The 12758-nt window shown below is 37.2% G+C and overlaps 1 protein-coding gene across 7 annotated transcripts in view; it reads right to left on the bottom strand.

The window, feature by feature from the left end:
• The window catches only part of LOC124373145 (cell wall integrity and stress response component 1-like), a 29129-nt gene extending 17792 nt beyond the window's left edge, over positions 1 to 11337 (bottom strand). For 2 of the 7 annotated variants that reach the window (XR_006923409.1, XM_046831541.1), the window contains exons 1-2: positions 10964 to 11337; positions 8796 to 9191 (exon numbers count right to left, since the gene is read on the bottom strand). Coding sequence is in view for 5 of the 7 variants with exons in the window: in XM_046831541.1 (XP_046687497.1) it covers positions 8796 to 8856 (61 nt within the window). In the remaining 2 variants the exon portion in view is untranslated. The other 5 variants (XR_006923410.1, XM_046831543.1, XM_046831542.1 and 2 more) reach the window with 5 other exon arrangements.
• Between the last annotated feature and the right edge of the window lie 1421 nt (positions 11338 to 12758).

Raw genomic sequence — 12758 nt, 5'->3', positions numbered from 1 at the left:
CATTATGACAAACCACAAGTTATTAACAACAAATGTTCGAAATCCCACTACTCATGATAACAGTGTGACTCGGGGATTGCCACGGAAAAGGTACTGCCGGTATTGTAACCAACACATTGAGCCTTTCATTCCGAAGAAACAGTCGACCACGGCGAGTTCGAGATGGGGTCCGACGAGAGATAATGTTCTCATCAGAATATTGATATAAGTTCTAGGGTAACAACTGTATACACTAAATGACTGCCGAAATCAGTGTTTCTCTGGGCAATCATTTGGCAAAAATTCATTAGACACAGACACAAACACTTCTCAAACTGGCTGGAGTAAAGTTTTTCTGAATCAGATTTTCTCCATATCACTGGATATTCATTTAGGAAACACTTGTGCTGCGCATGGACTATGCGTTTAATACAGGACTACGTAATCAGTGTGAGGAAACTGCTATACACATAGTTCGAGTTGTGAGAGGCTTGACAGAGGAGTAGGCAGTAAACTGTGAACGAAAGTTAAGTTCACACCAACACCTGATTTTTACTGCACGAGGTTCACGAGAGCGTGTGCGTAATTTATACATCCTTAATTAAACTTTTTTCATCATATTGACAAAGTTTCCAAAAATTAATGTACATACTGTCTCGTTTTGCTAGTGAGAAAATCCTTTTACTCACCTATTACGGATGTTTTTATCCTTATCTTAACTATGGATTGGCTATATGAGGAACTGAGAGTACAAAAAATCAATTCGTCTTCCGCCAGCAAAAAGAGCTATAAGGGTCATTTTCAAATTAAGCGCAGTCCTGTAAAGTGTCTTTCGCCAAAACAATATTCTGATTTTCCCGTCTATTTGTATTTTTCAACGCGTTTCCTTTTACAAAAAGTATCCACAAAATTTCACTGTCACCAGTAATGTTAATCATAATTACCATTTAAGGATTACAAATGACCTTATCTCACCTTGCTACAAAACAAAATTATTTGAAAATCAAAGATTTTATGCCTGCATTCGTCTTTTTAACTCTTTGCCTCTTTACTGCAAAAGTGTTGCTGATGACATGGAATTCCTGAATAAACATAAAAAGTTCCTTATCTTAAAAGAATACTACAGTGTTTGAAAATACCTAGAGAGAGAAAGATGTAGACCCCCTTAATTAGTTTACCCTATTTTAGGTTTCATGGGTAACTCTGTATTCATTTATTACATTTCTACACCACATCGTATATAAATGTATTTTGACGATTGTCCATGAATTTAGTATATAATAAATAAATTGAATTGAGAAGCATGTATGCTCGCTTAGCGAGAGGGTATTTCATCCACCTCAAGCAGTTCCAAATGCCTTGTCGACACCGGACATTCCACAATATTGCAGGGGTATGATTACTATCGTGAGCAAGTAGGCTCTAAGTGAAAGTAAGCTAAAGGCAGTAGACATTCTCTTATCACACGGCATTCAGCACCTTATCACGCGGCGGCTGAGTCAGCACGAGGGTCGCTGATACTTGAGGCCGAGCCGCTGACAGAATTAGCGATGACTGCCGAGATAACGCTAAATGAGGATGGGAATATTTGCTAAGTAATTCATGGGTACACAGTGTAAATGCTACATGATATGATCTTACGTCCCAGTGTTATTTTGGACGAGTTTATATGTTCGACTTCTTATTTATTATTTTATTAGGCATTTTTCACCTCGTCCAGTAGCGTATCTAGGGTTTGAGTTTTGGAACCCAACCCCATCAACTCATTGTCGGCAAGGTTGATTGACCTCGTCGTCTTTGAATAGAATAGTAATGAAATGCACAGCGTGTTCGAAAAAAAATTTAAACCAAAACTCGTGATTTGGGCAAAAATGGACTTCACTAAGAAAACAATGTAAACAGTTCTCGAGACCTGCGAAGTACGTCTTCGTGTCGGAGGACAACGTGAGTCAAGTAGCAAATTTACTCCCTAATGTTAAATGATAATTGTCTAAGATGAAGAATATGGATCAACACAATAAAGAACGAGCGAGGCTCTACGTCATCACTAGATATGACCGATTATTATTTCTCCTGGGCAGTCCAATTCATTGGGAATGACATCTCTGACCCCAAATAAGATCCAATTCCTCAAGAGAGGTTAGTGTAAGCCGACTCCAGAACACCTAACCTCAAACTTATAATTGCAGACCCCAAGTCGCTCATCTCCTACTCTACTTCAAGTAATACATGTAACAATTAATTGATTGCATCAACAAGTGTTAAATAGTAATTGATATGTAATGGTTGAGTCTGCAGTAATAGTCTCTGATAAGCTTGTCGGCATTTGATAACCCCGTCAATGTAAATCAGTATAACAGTTCATGTTTTAATTAACTAATTGTCAGCGAAAATTATGGGGAAATTATTCTGTCTCTTCACTGTATTGTCTAGTGCATTAAAGTGTGGCAACAAATGTTTTGTGATTATCAAAGAAAATTGTCACAGTGTATATATACTTCGAAGTTCTCACCAAGGTATACTGCAATGGTATACTGTTGTGTTTTAATTAAATGTATGTCAACAGCAATAAAATTGCCTACAATGACTGGATAGTATTAAAACAAAATGGTTTTATAGCCTCAAAGCAGTTGAACCTGAAAGCTTCAAAGCAGAATTTTTTCAAAGCAGTGAACCTTATTTCACTACCTTGGAAGTGATGATAACATAATTTGAAAGTAGTAAATTGAAAATTGTCCAGTAGTAGATTAAGCTTATCCACGTTTCTTAGGCCTACACGGCCGGATTCATAACTAATATGAAAGTTTTCGAGCAAACAACAAATGGAAATCAGATGTTTACACATACTCTGTGACACTATAAGGTCTATTGACCACATTCCGATCTATCACCACATGGAACTCTGATGTTTCTGAGATGTTGACACACACTGTGATACTATAAGGTCTATTGACCACATTCCGATCTAACACCACATGGAACTCTGATGTTTCTGAGATGTTGGACACACACTGTGATACTATAAGGTCTATTGACCACATTTTCCGATCTAACACCACATCATGGAACTCTGATGTTTCTGAGATGTTGATCACACTCTGTGACACTTTAGAGGTCTATTGGACCTCATTCCCGATCTAACATCCACATGGAACTCTGATGTTTTCTGAGATGTTGAACCCACATCACCTGGTGATACTATAAGGTCTATTTGTCCACATCCGATCATTAACACACCAACGTGGAACTCTGATGTTTCTGAGATGTTGACACACCAAACTGTGATACTATAAGGTTCTTATTGACCACATTCCGATTCTAACACCACATGGAACCTCTGATGTTTATGAGATTGTTGACCAACACACTGTGATACTAAAGAGCGGTCCTTAATTGACCACATTCCGAATCTAACACCACATGGAACTCTGATGTTTACTGAAGATGTTGACACACTCTGTGGACACTATAAGGGGTCTATTGACCAATTCCGATTCGATATAACAACCGACATGGAACTCTGATGTTTCTGAAGATGTTGACACACACTGTTGATACTATAAGGTCTATTGAACCACATTCCCGATCTAAAACCGCACGTGGAACTCTCGATGTTTCTGAGATGTTGACACACCACACTGTGATACTATAAGGTCTATTGACCACATTCCGAACTAACATCCACATATAAACTCTGATGTTTCTGAGATGTTTGACAACACACACTGTCGTTACTTATAAGGTCATATTGACCACATTCCGATCTAACAAAACAACACATTAGAAACTCTTGATGTTTCTGAGGATTGTTGACACATCACACACTGTGATACTATAAGGGCTCTTCTAATTGACTCAACATTAGATCTATAACACCACATAGAATCTCTATGATGTTCTGAGATGTTGGACCACACACACTGTGATACATATTAAGGTCTATTGACCACAATTTCCCCGATTCTAAAACCACATAGAACTCTGATGTTTCTGAGATGTTGTGATCAACACATCCCATGGGATACTATAGAGGTCTATTGGACCATCATTCCGATATTAACCACCACATAGAACTCTGATGTTTTTCTGAGATGTTGGAACACACTCTGTGGACACATATAAGGTCTATTAACCACATTCCGATCTATCCACCACATGGAACTCTGTTGTTTCTGAGATGTTGACCACACTCTGTGACACTATAAGGTCTATTGACCACATTCCGATTCTAACACCACATGGAACTCTGAAGTTTTCTGAGATGTTGACACACACTGTGATACTATAAGGGTCTATTGACCACATTCCGATCTAAAAGACACCACATGGAAACTCTGATGTTTCTCGTGAAATGTGTGACACACTCTGTGTCACTATAAGGGTCTATTATCCACATTCCGATTACTAACACCACATGGGAAACTCTGATGTTTCTGAGATGTTGACCACACTACTGTGACACTATAAGGTTCTATTGAACCACATTCCGATCTAACACCACATGGAAACTCTGATGTTTCTAAGATGGTTGTCACACACTGTGATACTATAAGGTCTATTGAACCACATTCCGATCTACACACCACCATGGAACTCTGATGTTTCTGAGATTGTTGACACAGGACACTGTGATTACTATAAGGTCTTATTGACAACACATTCCGAATACTAACACCACATACGAACTCTGAATGTTTTCTTGAGATGTTGACACACACAATGTTGGATACTATAAGGTCTATTGACCACATTCCGAAATCCTAACACCACATAGAACTCTGATGTTTCGTGAGATGTTGACACACATTTCTGTGATACTAATAAGGTCTATTGACCAACAATTCCGGAATCTAACACCACATAAGAACTACTGAATGTTTCTGAGATGTTTGACACACACTGTGATACTATATGGTCTATTGACCATACATGTCCGATCTAACACCACCATAGAAAATCTGATGGTTTCTGAAATGTATGGACACACTCTGTGACACTATAAGGTCTAATTAACGCACATTCCGATCTAAACACCAACATGGAACTCTTGATGTTTCTGAGGATGTTGACACACTCTGTCGACAACTATAAGGTCTATTGACCAAATTCCGATCTAAAACACCACATGGAACTCGGATGTTTTCTGAGATTGTTGACTCACAACTGCTGATACTATATGGTCTATTGACTCACACATATCCGATCTAACACCACATGGAACTCTGATGGTTTCTGAGATGTTGACCACACTCCTGTGATACTAGAAGGTCTAATTGACCACATTCCGATCTAACACCAACATGGAACTCAGATGTTTATGAGATGTTGACACACTCTGTGAACATCTTATAAGGTCTTATTAACCACATTCCGATTTAACACGCAGCGCACGCGCGCCCTAGCACCACTGGTAACTCTGTATGTTTCTGAGATGTTGACACACTCATGTGACAACTATAAGGTCTAATTGACCTACATTCCGATCTAACACCACATGGTGGGAAACTCCTGATGGTTTCCTAAGATGTTGACTCCACACAACCTGTGATAACTATAAGGTCTATTGACACATTCCCGAACTCTAACCACCACATGGAAACTCTGATGTTTCTGAGATGTTGACACTACACTGTGGATTACTATATGGGTCCTATTGACCACATTTCCGTATTCTAACACCACATAGAAACCTCTGAGGTTTCTGTGATGTTGACCCCACACCACACTGTGAATACTAATAAGGTCTATTGACCTACATTCCGATCTAACACCTACCATAGAACTCTATGTTTCTGAGATGTTGCCACACACACTGTTGGGAAAAAAAAAAAATACTATAAGGGTCTATTTGACCACATTCCGATCTAACACCACATAGAACTCTGATGGTTCTGAGATTGTTGACACACACTGTGACTACTATAAGGTCTATTGACCACATTCCGATCTAACACCACATAGAACTCTGATGTTTCTGAGATGTTGACACACACACTGTGATACTATAAGGTCTATCGACATGTAACACAGCTAGTGAGCTATTATGAGCTATACCGCTCAACCGGTCTGCACCATTCAGCCATTCGGCCCACAAAAGGCAGTGGCGGCTCATGAATGGATGCCAGTCAGACAGATCAACGGATCTGCAATTAGTATTCTAGCCACGCGTGCCGACTGCCGTGTAATAGCCTCTATCTCGCTGTATCACTGTGATAGCGCTGTGACTGGACTGCTCATCATGAGAGTCATTGTAGAAAATTCTCAGGGTACTTTATCGTAAATGTTGCATTCTTCGAATAATGATTTGTGGTGGTTTCCTTTACTTGCTTGACACAAACATAAGGTAGCGCAACTAACGCTTTAATAATTTTTATATTAATAACATTATTTTCTTTCTGAGAATTGAGTGGTTTGACCTTGGCCGCAGGATCTAAGGTTACATTTATATATATTCTGTTACCTTTTTATCCAAACACCTTTTTGGCTCATTTAACTCTTACAGAAATATAAACCTAGTAATAATGTGTATTTATGTTTCAATAAGATAAAAGTTATTTTAAATTTCCCAACTGTTAGGCTACATTGCATTATATAACTTACGTATGACAATAACGCCACCTACCATTTATAGCATTTATATTTAACACGTTGTTTAAGAAACGAATCTAAGGGTAAAATTATAAAAAGAAAACTATACAAACCATCTTATAAAAATATTAAAAATTAAACAAAAATAGTGCATTTAACTCAAGTTTTCAGATTTTTTCGGACTGATGATGAAACCTTGCAGTCCACGTAGCTCCTGAACCATTAGAGATATTGAAAAACTCTCAAAAGCAAAAATGTCTTATTTTGTAGAGTAGAATCTAAAAACAACATAAAATACAGGGTGTTCTATAAAAGATTTTAAAGTTGGCCGCCATATTGGAAAATGGCGCCTTCTTCAAAAATTTTGAAAGTGTATTCCTGAGTGAAACTTAAAATTGAGCAAGTTCCAAATTTAAAGTGTGGTGCTAAGTTGTGTAATTAAAAAAATAGCTATTGGATCACTTTAAAAAACTCACCCGGTATATCGAGGGTGTTGTACTTGTAGAATGTTCTGTTAAGAACAATTCAAACGATATCAATGAAAGAAGGTAAAATATAGTATAAAGTATAAAACGATTTCGTATCCTAGACAAATAAAGAATTATTTCAATAGTTATTTTGTAACCAAATATGGAAATCTTATTTATCGTTCCAAATTCTAATTTATACAGTCTTCGATGGTTCCTAATCAACAAATCCCTGCGAAGTCTTAACAAATCTGTTGCTATAGCATTACTACCAGTTCACGAGCTTTTGCTAAACTGATTTTCAGTGATTATACTGCATCCAGAACCAATAATTTTAAGTTGGAATTTTCGCTGACAAACTCAACTTGCCAATGTCAAACGTCGCCATATAAAAGTAGTATTATGGACATCACCAATTGATTGGCCTATCGCACTGCTGCCTTCTGTATTAGAGATATTGTAAAGATCATCCATTCCAGATTCTACATAGATTGCGAAAAACACATTTCTGGTATGTTAAAAAAACTTGTAATTCATGAAACACTGTTTATCTAGCCACCATTCAAACCTTTTAAATCCATATTTATGTCATTGGGTGCGAGAGATTCACGCTGTATGATTTCTCAAACGTCTTCGACTGCACTTAGCTTCTTTTTAAAACTCCCTAATATTATATTTCAAGTGGGCACGTCAACAATGTCCTGAACAACACAACAACAACAAGAAATATCACATTCTTCATGCTGATGGCTTCTCTGTAAGGCACTATTCTTGTTGCAAAGCTAATCATCGAGGGATGCCACAAGTGTCTGCGTTAGGTCCACTGATCTTTATAAAAGACCAGGTCTTATCAATTACTTCAGAAAGGTTTCTGACAGTAACTGTTAATTATAATTTGAATTGAAGGATCTTCTACCGAATTGGGTTTACAAGCTCATTTCACCATATTGTCATTTCCCAGGTAATAATGGCAATGCCATCATAATTGTACATTTTGCCTATATCTTTTCGTACTCTATAATATATAGGGTCACTATTTCAACAAACTATACTGATTAAGAATAAGCTTTCAAAAATTCAAAAGGGCTATAAGAATTATGTACAGCACAATAAATCATAAGCATGTCTTTATTAATTAACCATTTATTCTTCATAAAAAATTAACACTGAACAAATACCTGGTTTTCTCCTTAACAACACTATTCAATCTCTTAGGCATTATAACTGTCTTGCCATACACTACAAAACGCTTCCAAAGGAGTTCGTAATTCCTTACGGAAACTCTTAAATTAACATTTTTGTTTACAACAATTGCATTCCTTTGGACACTAAGGTTTACATAAAAGCTACTTTGTATGCCTGGAATTATAAATTCCAAATTTGAAACCTAGTGTTCAAATTTTGTTACTAGCTGTTTAAAGATTTAACGTAAATTTATTTTTAACACATTCATTTTATTCTTCGTTAACCTTAGTTGAAATTAAAAAATCATATGTTTTCCAAGTTATGCTTACACAATTATTGTAAACTTGTTTGTTACAATAAATGGAATGTAATAATTGTGATTCTTCACAACCTCCGTGTCGACCCGACTGGGACTATGAGGAAGTATAAGCTACGGAAAGAACACGAGGAACTACTAGGAGAGTATTCTGAGAAATAAATCTTATAATACAGTTACAACAACAATTACAATTCTAGTCTGTCGTATCTTATGCCACTAACTAAACATGTATCTGACGACCACAAAGGTACGCTTACTGTTGCTGGGTGAGGATGTGCAGCTGAGTCGGTTGGCGGGAGAGAACACCCTCGGAGCCATCCTCAGGGGGGGGTGCCGGGTGGTGAGGGGGTGTAGGGGGTGGGAGTGTACACCCCGGCTCCCGAGGGTCCGTGGTTCAAGTTCAAGTTCAACTCCTTCATCGCGCGCACTCTACCATTGGCCATTACCGACTGGGCCTGCCGCTGCTGGTCTACCCGACCTTCCATCTCGCGCCAACCCGCTAATCAGTCACGGGCCTCTAGTAATTACTTTGTCCTGCTCAGGTGACAATTCTGCGGTACAAGAGTGGGCGGACACAGGTGTGAGCTATTTGAATAGTCTAGGTCAACGTTTGGACACTGTTGCTAATTTCCCGTTTCTAGATCTTGCTAAAGCTTCGTTCAGACACGATGAAATATCAATTATTATGTTATTTTTATTATAACGCTCAATGGATATCAAAGACTGATAAAATCACTTGTATCAAAGACGTCTAATAGGTCTCTCGAAGGATTATACTCTCATACAAAATCGAACATTTCCTATAAGTCTAAATAATTGTAAAATCCTAAGTAGATAAGGCTGTGTCAAAATGTTACTCAAATGTAAGAAAGCACAGTATAATATTATAACGGTATTATTAATCACCCCAAACTTAATTACGTAATTCTGTAAGTGATGCTTGAATACATTAGTTTACAATGGAATATTGTATGGATGTCTTGTACACGAATAAAGTTAATCCACACGGTTTATGATTAAACCCTGCAGTATTTAAGTTTCAGAGGCATCACTTATTACTTAAAAGTCCATTGTAGCTATTCAGGAGGAAGTTTCGGCGTCAAACTAATGAACTGTTTTAGATTATAAAGCTATACGTGGTGGCTGATTCACTCGCTAAATTAGAACGGTAATTATTTCCCCATTACGTAACTATCAAGTTTGATTACGGAGAGATAATCAAACCGCACGTGTATATTTTTTTAATACTGAGGTTTTCTGTTCGGAAGGAAATTTTCAAAGGTAGTTTTAACTCTCTGAATGGATCCACGAATAAAGGTGTTCTGGAATAGAGGCTTTTACCTAATTACCTTCGAATTAAATAAAAATTATGTTATAACAATATTGGTGCGCTCTTGAGTATTTATGTACATAAATTAAATTCTAGGAGATTTATTAATTAAGGCAACTTCAGTCTTTAAGTAAACAACGTTTTACATTTCTAGCACTTCACAAGACTGGAATAGTTTTTGATTATATGATGAAATGGTCTGTATATAAGAACAAAATTAACAATTATAGAAGGTCCACTTAAAGATATCACATCAGTTAAACAACATTATGTAATTTGCCTTTGCTAATTGAAGGTGAAAACCAAGTACACTACTCTAGATTAGGGCAACGTCTACTCTAGATCATCTAAAGTGTAAGATGATCAGGGCAACGTCTACTCTAGATCATCTACAGTGTAAGACGAAGGTTGTAATGACTAGGGCAACGTCTACTTTAGATTATCTAAGGTGTAAGATTAAGGTTGTAATGACCAGGGCATCGTCTACTCTAGATCATAGAAAGTGTAAAATGAAGGTTGTAATGACCAGGGCAACGTCTACTCTAGATCATATAAACTGTAAAATGAAGGTTGTAATGACCAGGGCAACATCTACTCTAGATCATATAAACTGTAAAATGAAGGTTGTAATGACCAGGGCAACGTCTACTCTAGATCATCTAAAGTGTAAGATGAAGGTTGGTAATGACCAGGGCAACGTCTCCTCTAGATCATGTAAAGTGTAAGATGAAGGTTGTAATGACCAGGGCAACATCTACTCTAGATCAACTAAGGTGTAAGATGAAGGTTGCAATGACCAGGGCAACATCTACTCTAGATCAACTAAGGTGTAAGATGAAGGTTGTAATGACCAGGCCATTGGGGCTAACACTGCAGTATTACAGGATCGGTGATTATGTTAAAAGTTCCATTTTGTAAAAATACTACAGAATCTTTTTTAAACCTCGTTCCTTTAGCGCAAATTAAAATTGCACAATTAAAAGATAAGAAACATGTTTATTTTAAAATCAAAACTGCAACAAGCAAGAATACCGAATTAAATAAAACATAAAACTATCCAAAATGTAATGATGGAAAGACGTAATAAACACAAACCTAGACTACTCGCATTGCGTCATCACCTCGAATTGTCAAACCTGTGTTGCAGACATACGTAGATAAAACTGACGAACAAAATTAATATGTTTAAAGAATTAGCTCGAATGCATCAACTTTAAAAAAATGGTAAAACAACTGTTGGCAATTTTAAACTGGTACCGTAGTTAAAAATGTGCTAAGGCTATCACAACAGAACTTTCCACTGACACTGGGGTTATTATAAGTTGCGACTAAAGTAACAGGAATCGATTTTAATCTCATTCCTTGGGGACTGTAATGTGACGAAAATCCACGGCACACTAAAACGATACACTAATTACAACACGGGATAAAGCACAAGAAGATCGAGACGCGACGTTTCTAAGCTCGGCGGTTCGCGGTGAACTGGCCTGAATCCAATCTCTATCACTCAGATAACACACTTCCATGAAGTGGAGCTTGAACTGCAATCAGTCGATAATTGTTACTGTTCAGATGTCACATTTTAGAGACGAGCGTCACTTTACACTTCACCAAATCGGGGTTTCACTCAAATTAAACGATGTTGCTCGATTTATTGGCCATGTCACTGATAAATTGTTGGCCTGTTGAGAGAGTAAAGTACATAGTCTCGATTGACACTCGAAACACGTTTCTCATTAAAAACTGATCGGTACATTATCGAGATACTTAGAAATCGCACTCCTAAAAAGTAGTTAATCGGACATATTATTATACTCAGAAAGTAGGTAGGTGAAGTATATAACTTGTTGGGTGGCAGAGCCTTGTTATTCCCGCGTTTCTGGAAGCTGAGTGGACTAGCTTGTACCGTTATTTAGTTGTATTTTATATAATACATATTTTCGCAATCCTGTTACTCGTTACTGGTTAATATAAGTTACATCCGATGTTCTTGGAACTAAATTCTTGGCGGATTGATAACCCAACTGGTACGCGTATTAATTTTTTCTCTCGTGAACTTTGTAGCTGCCGCTCCTGCTGCCGAGTAACACCTCGCGCGGCTTGTCTATAAGTATAATTTATATTTTCGTTTTATAAATTAGCCCTTTTATGCGAGACATCTAATTTTGAATGTAATTTAATGTAAAGTTGTAAATAGTAAAGTAATTTACATTGGTTGATGTTTTATTTGACAGATTAATATTGACAATACTATGGTGATGTTCTTAAGAGACCATGTTGTCATGAATCTTAAGTTGTCTTGATAAATGGATTATAGTGTCGTCATTTTGTTTTAGGCTAGTTTAACTTCGAGTCTCTGATTTTAACTTCGAGTGCTTCCAGCACTAATGTTGTAGACTTCTATCGACATACCTTCACTTTTTTCCGACTACAACTGCAATGTCAACCAAAAATGCTGAAGCCCGCGCTTGTGAGTCGACATTAACGTGAAGGGAAGTTAATTTTAAAGTTTTATATAATTATTAAGTTCGTATGCGAAATGTCCATAGAACATTGAAACTATTAGGCCCACCCGTATGATCATTTAGTTCATTATCACTCTATTTGGTAGCAAAGTGGCAGTACATTATTTTTTTTAACATCTAGAAGTGGTGCTTTTTGTTTATTTGCCACAAGTAAACTTTGCAAATCGAGTATTAATTACTACGACCTCAGCGGTATCCAACCCCATGTGTTTCGTCCATTGGGTATAAACTTTTTACACTAGAGACCCGGGTTCGAATGCAGATTTGGGCACGTCATTTCCACACATATAATCACCCCAGCCTCTGCCTAAGTACAGCGACAGATCTGAGCCAGTGTTTCAAATCATTAAGTAAATTTAACCAAC

This window comes from Homalodisca vitripennis, unplaced genomic scaffold (assembly GCF_021130785.1).
Source record: "Homalodisca vitripennis isolate AUS2020 unplaced genomic scaffold, UT_GWSS_2.1 ScUCBcl_4906;HRSCAF=11345, whole genome shotgun sequence".
Taxonomy (NCBI): Eukaryota; Metazoa; Arthropoda; class Insecta; order Hemiptera; family Cicadellidae; genus Homalodisca; species Homalodisca vitripennis.
The sequence above is the reverse complement of the archived record's forward strand: the minus strand, read 5'-3'. Positions and strand labels throughout refer to the sequence as shown.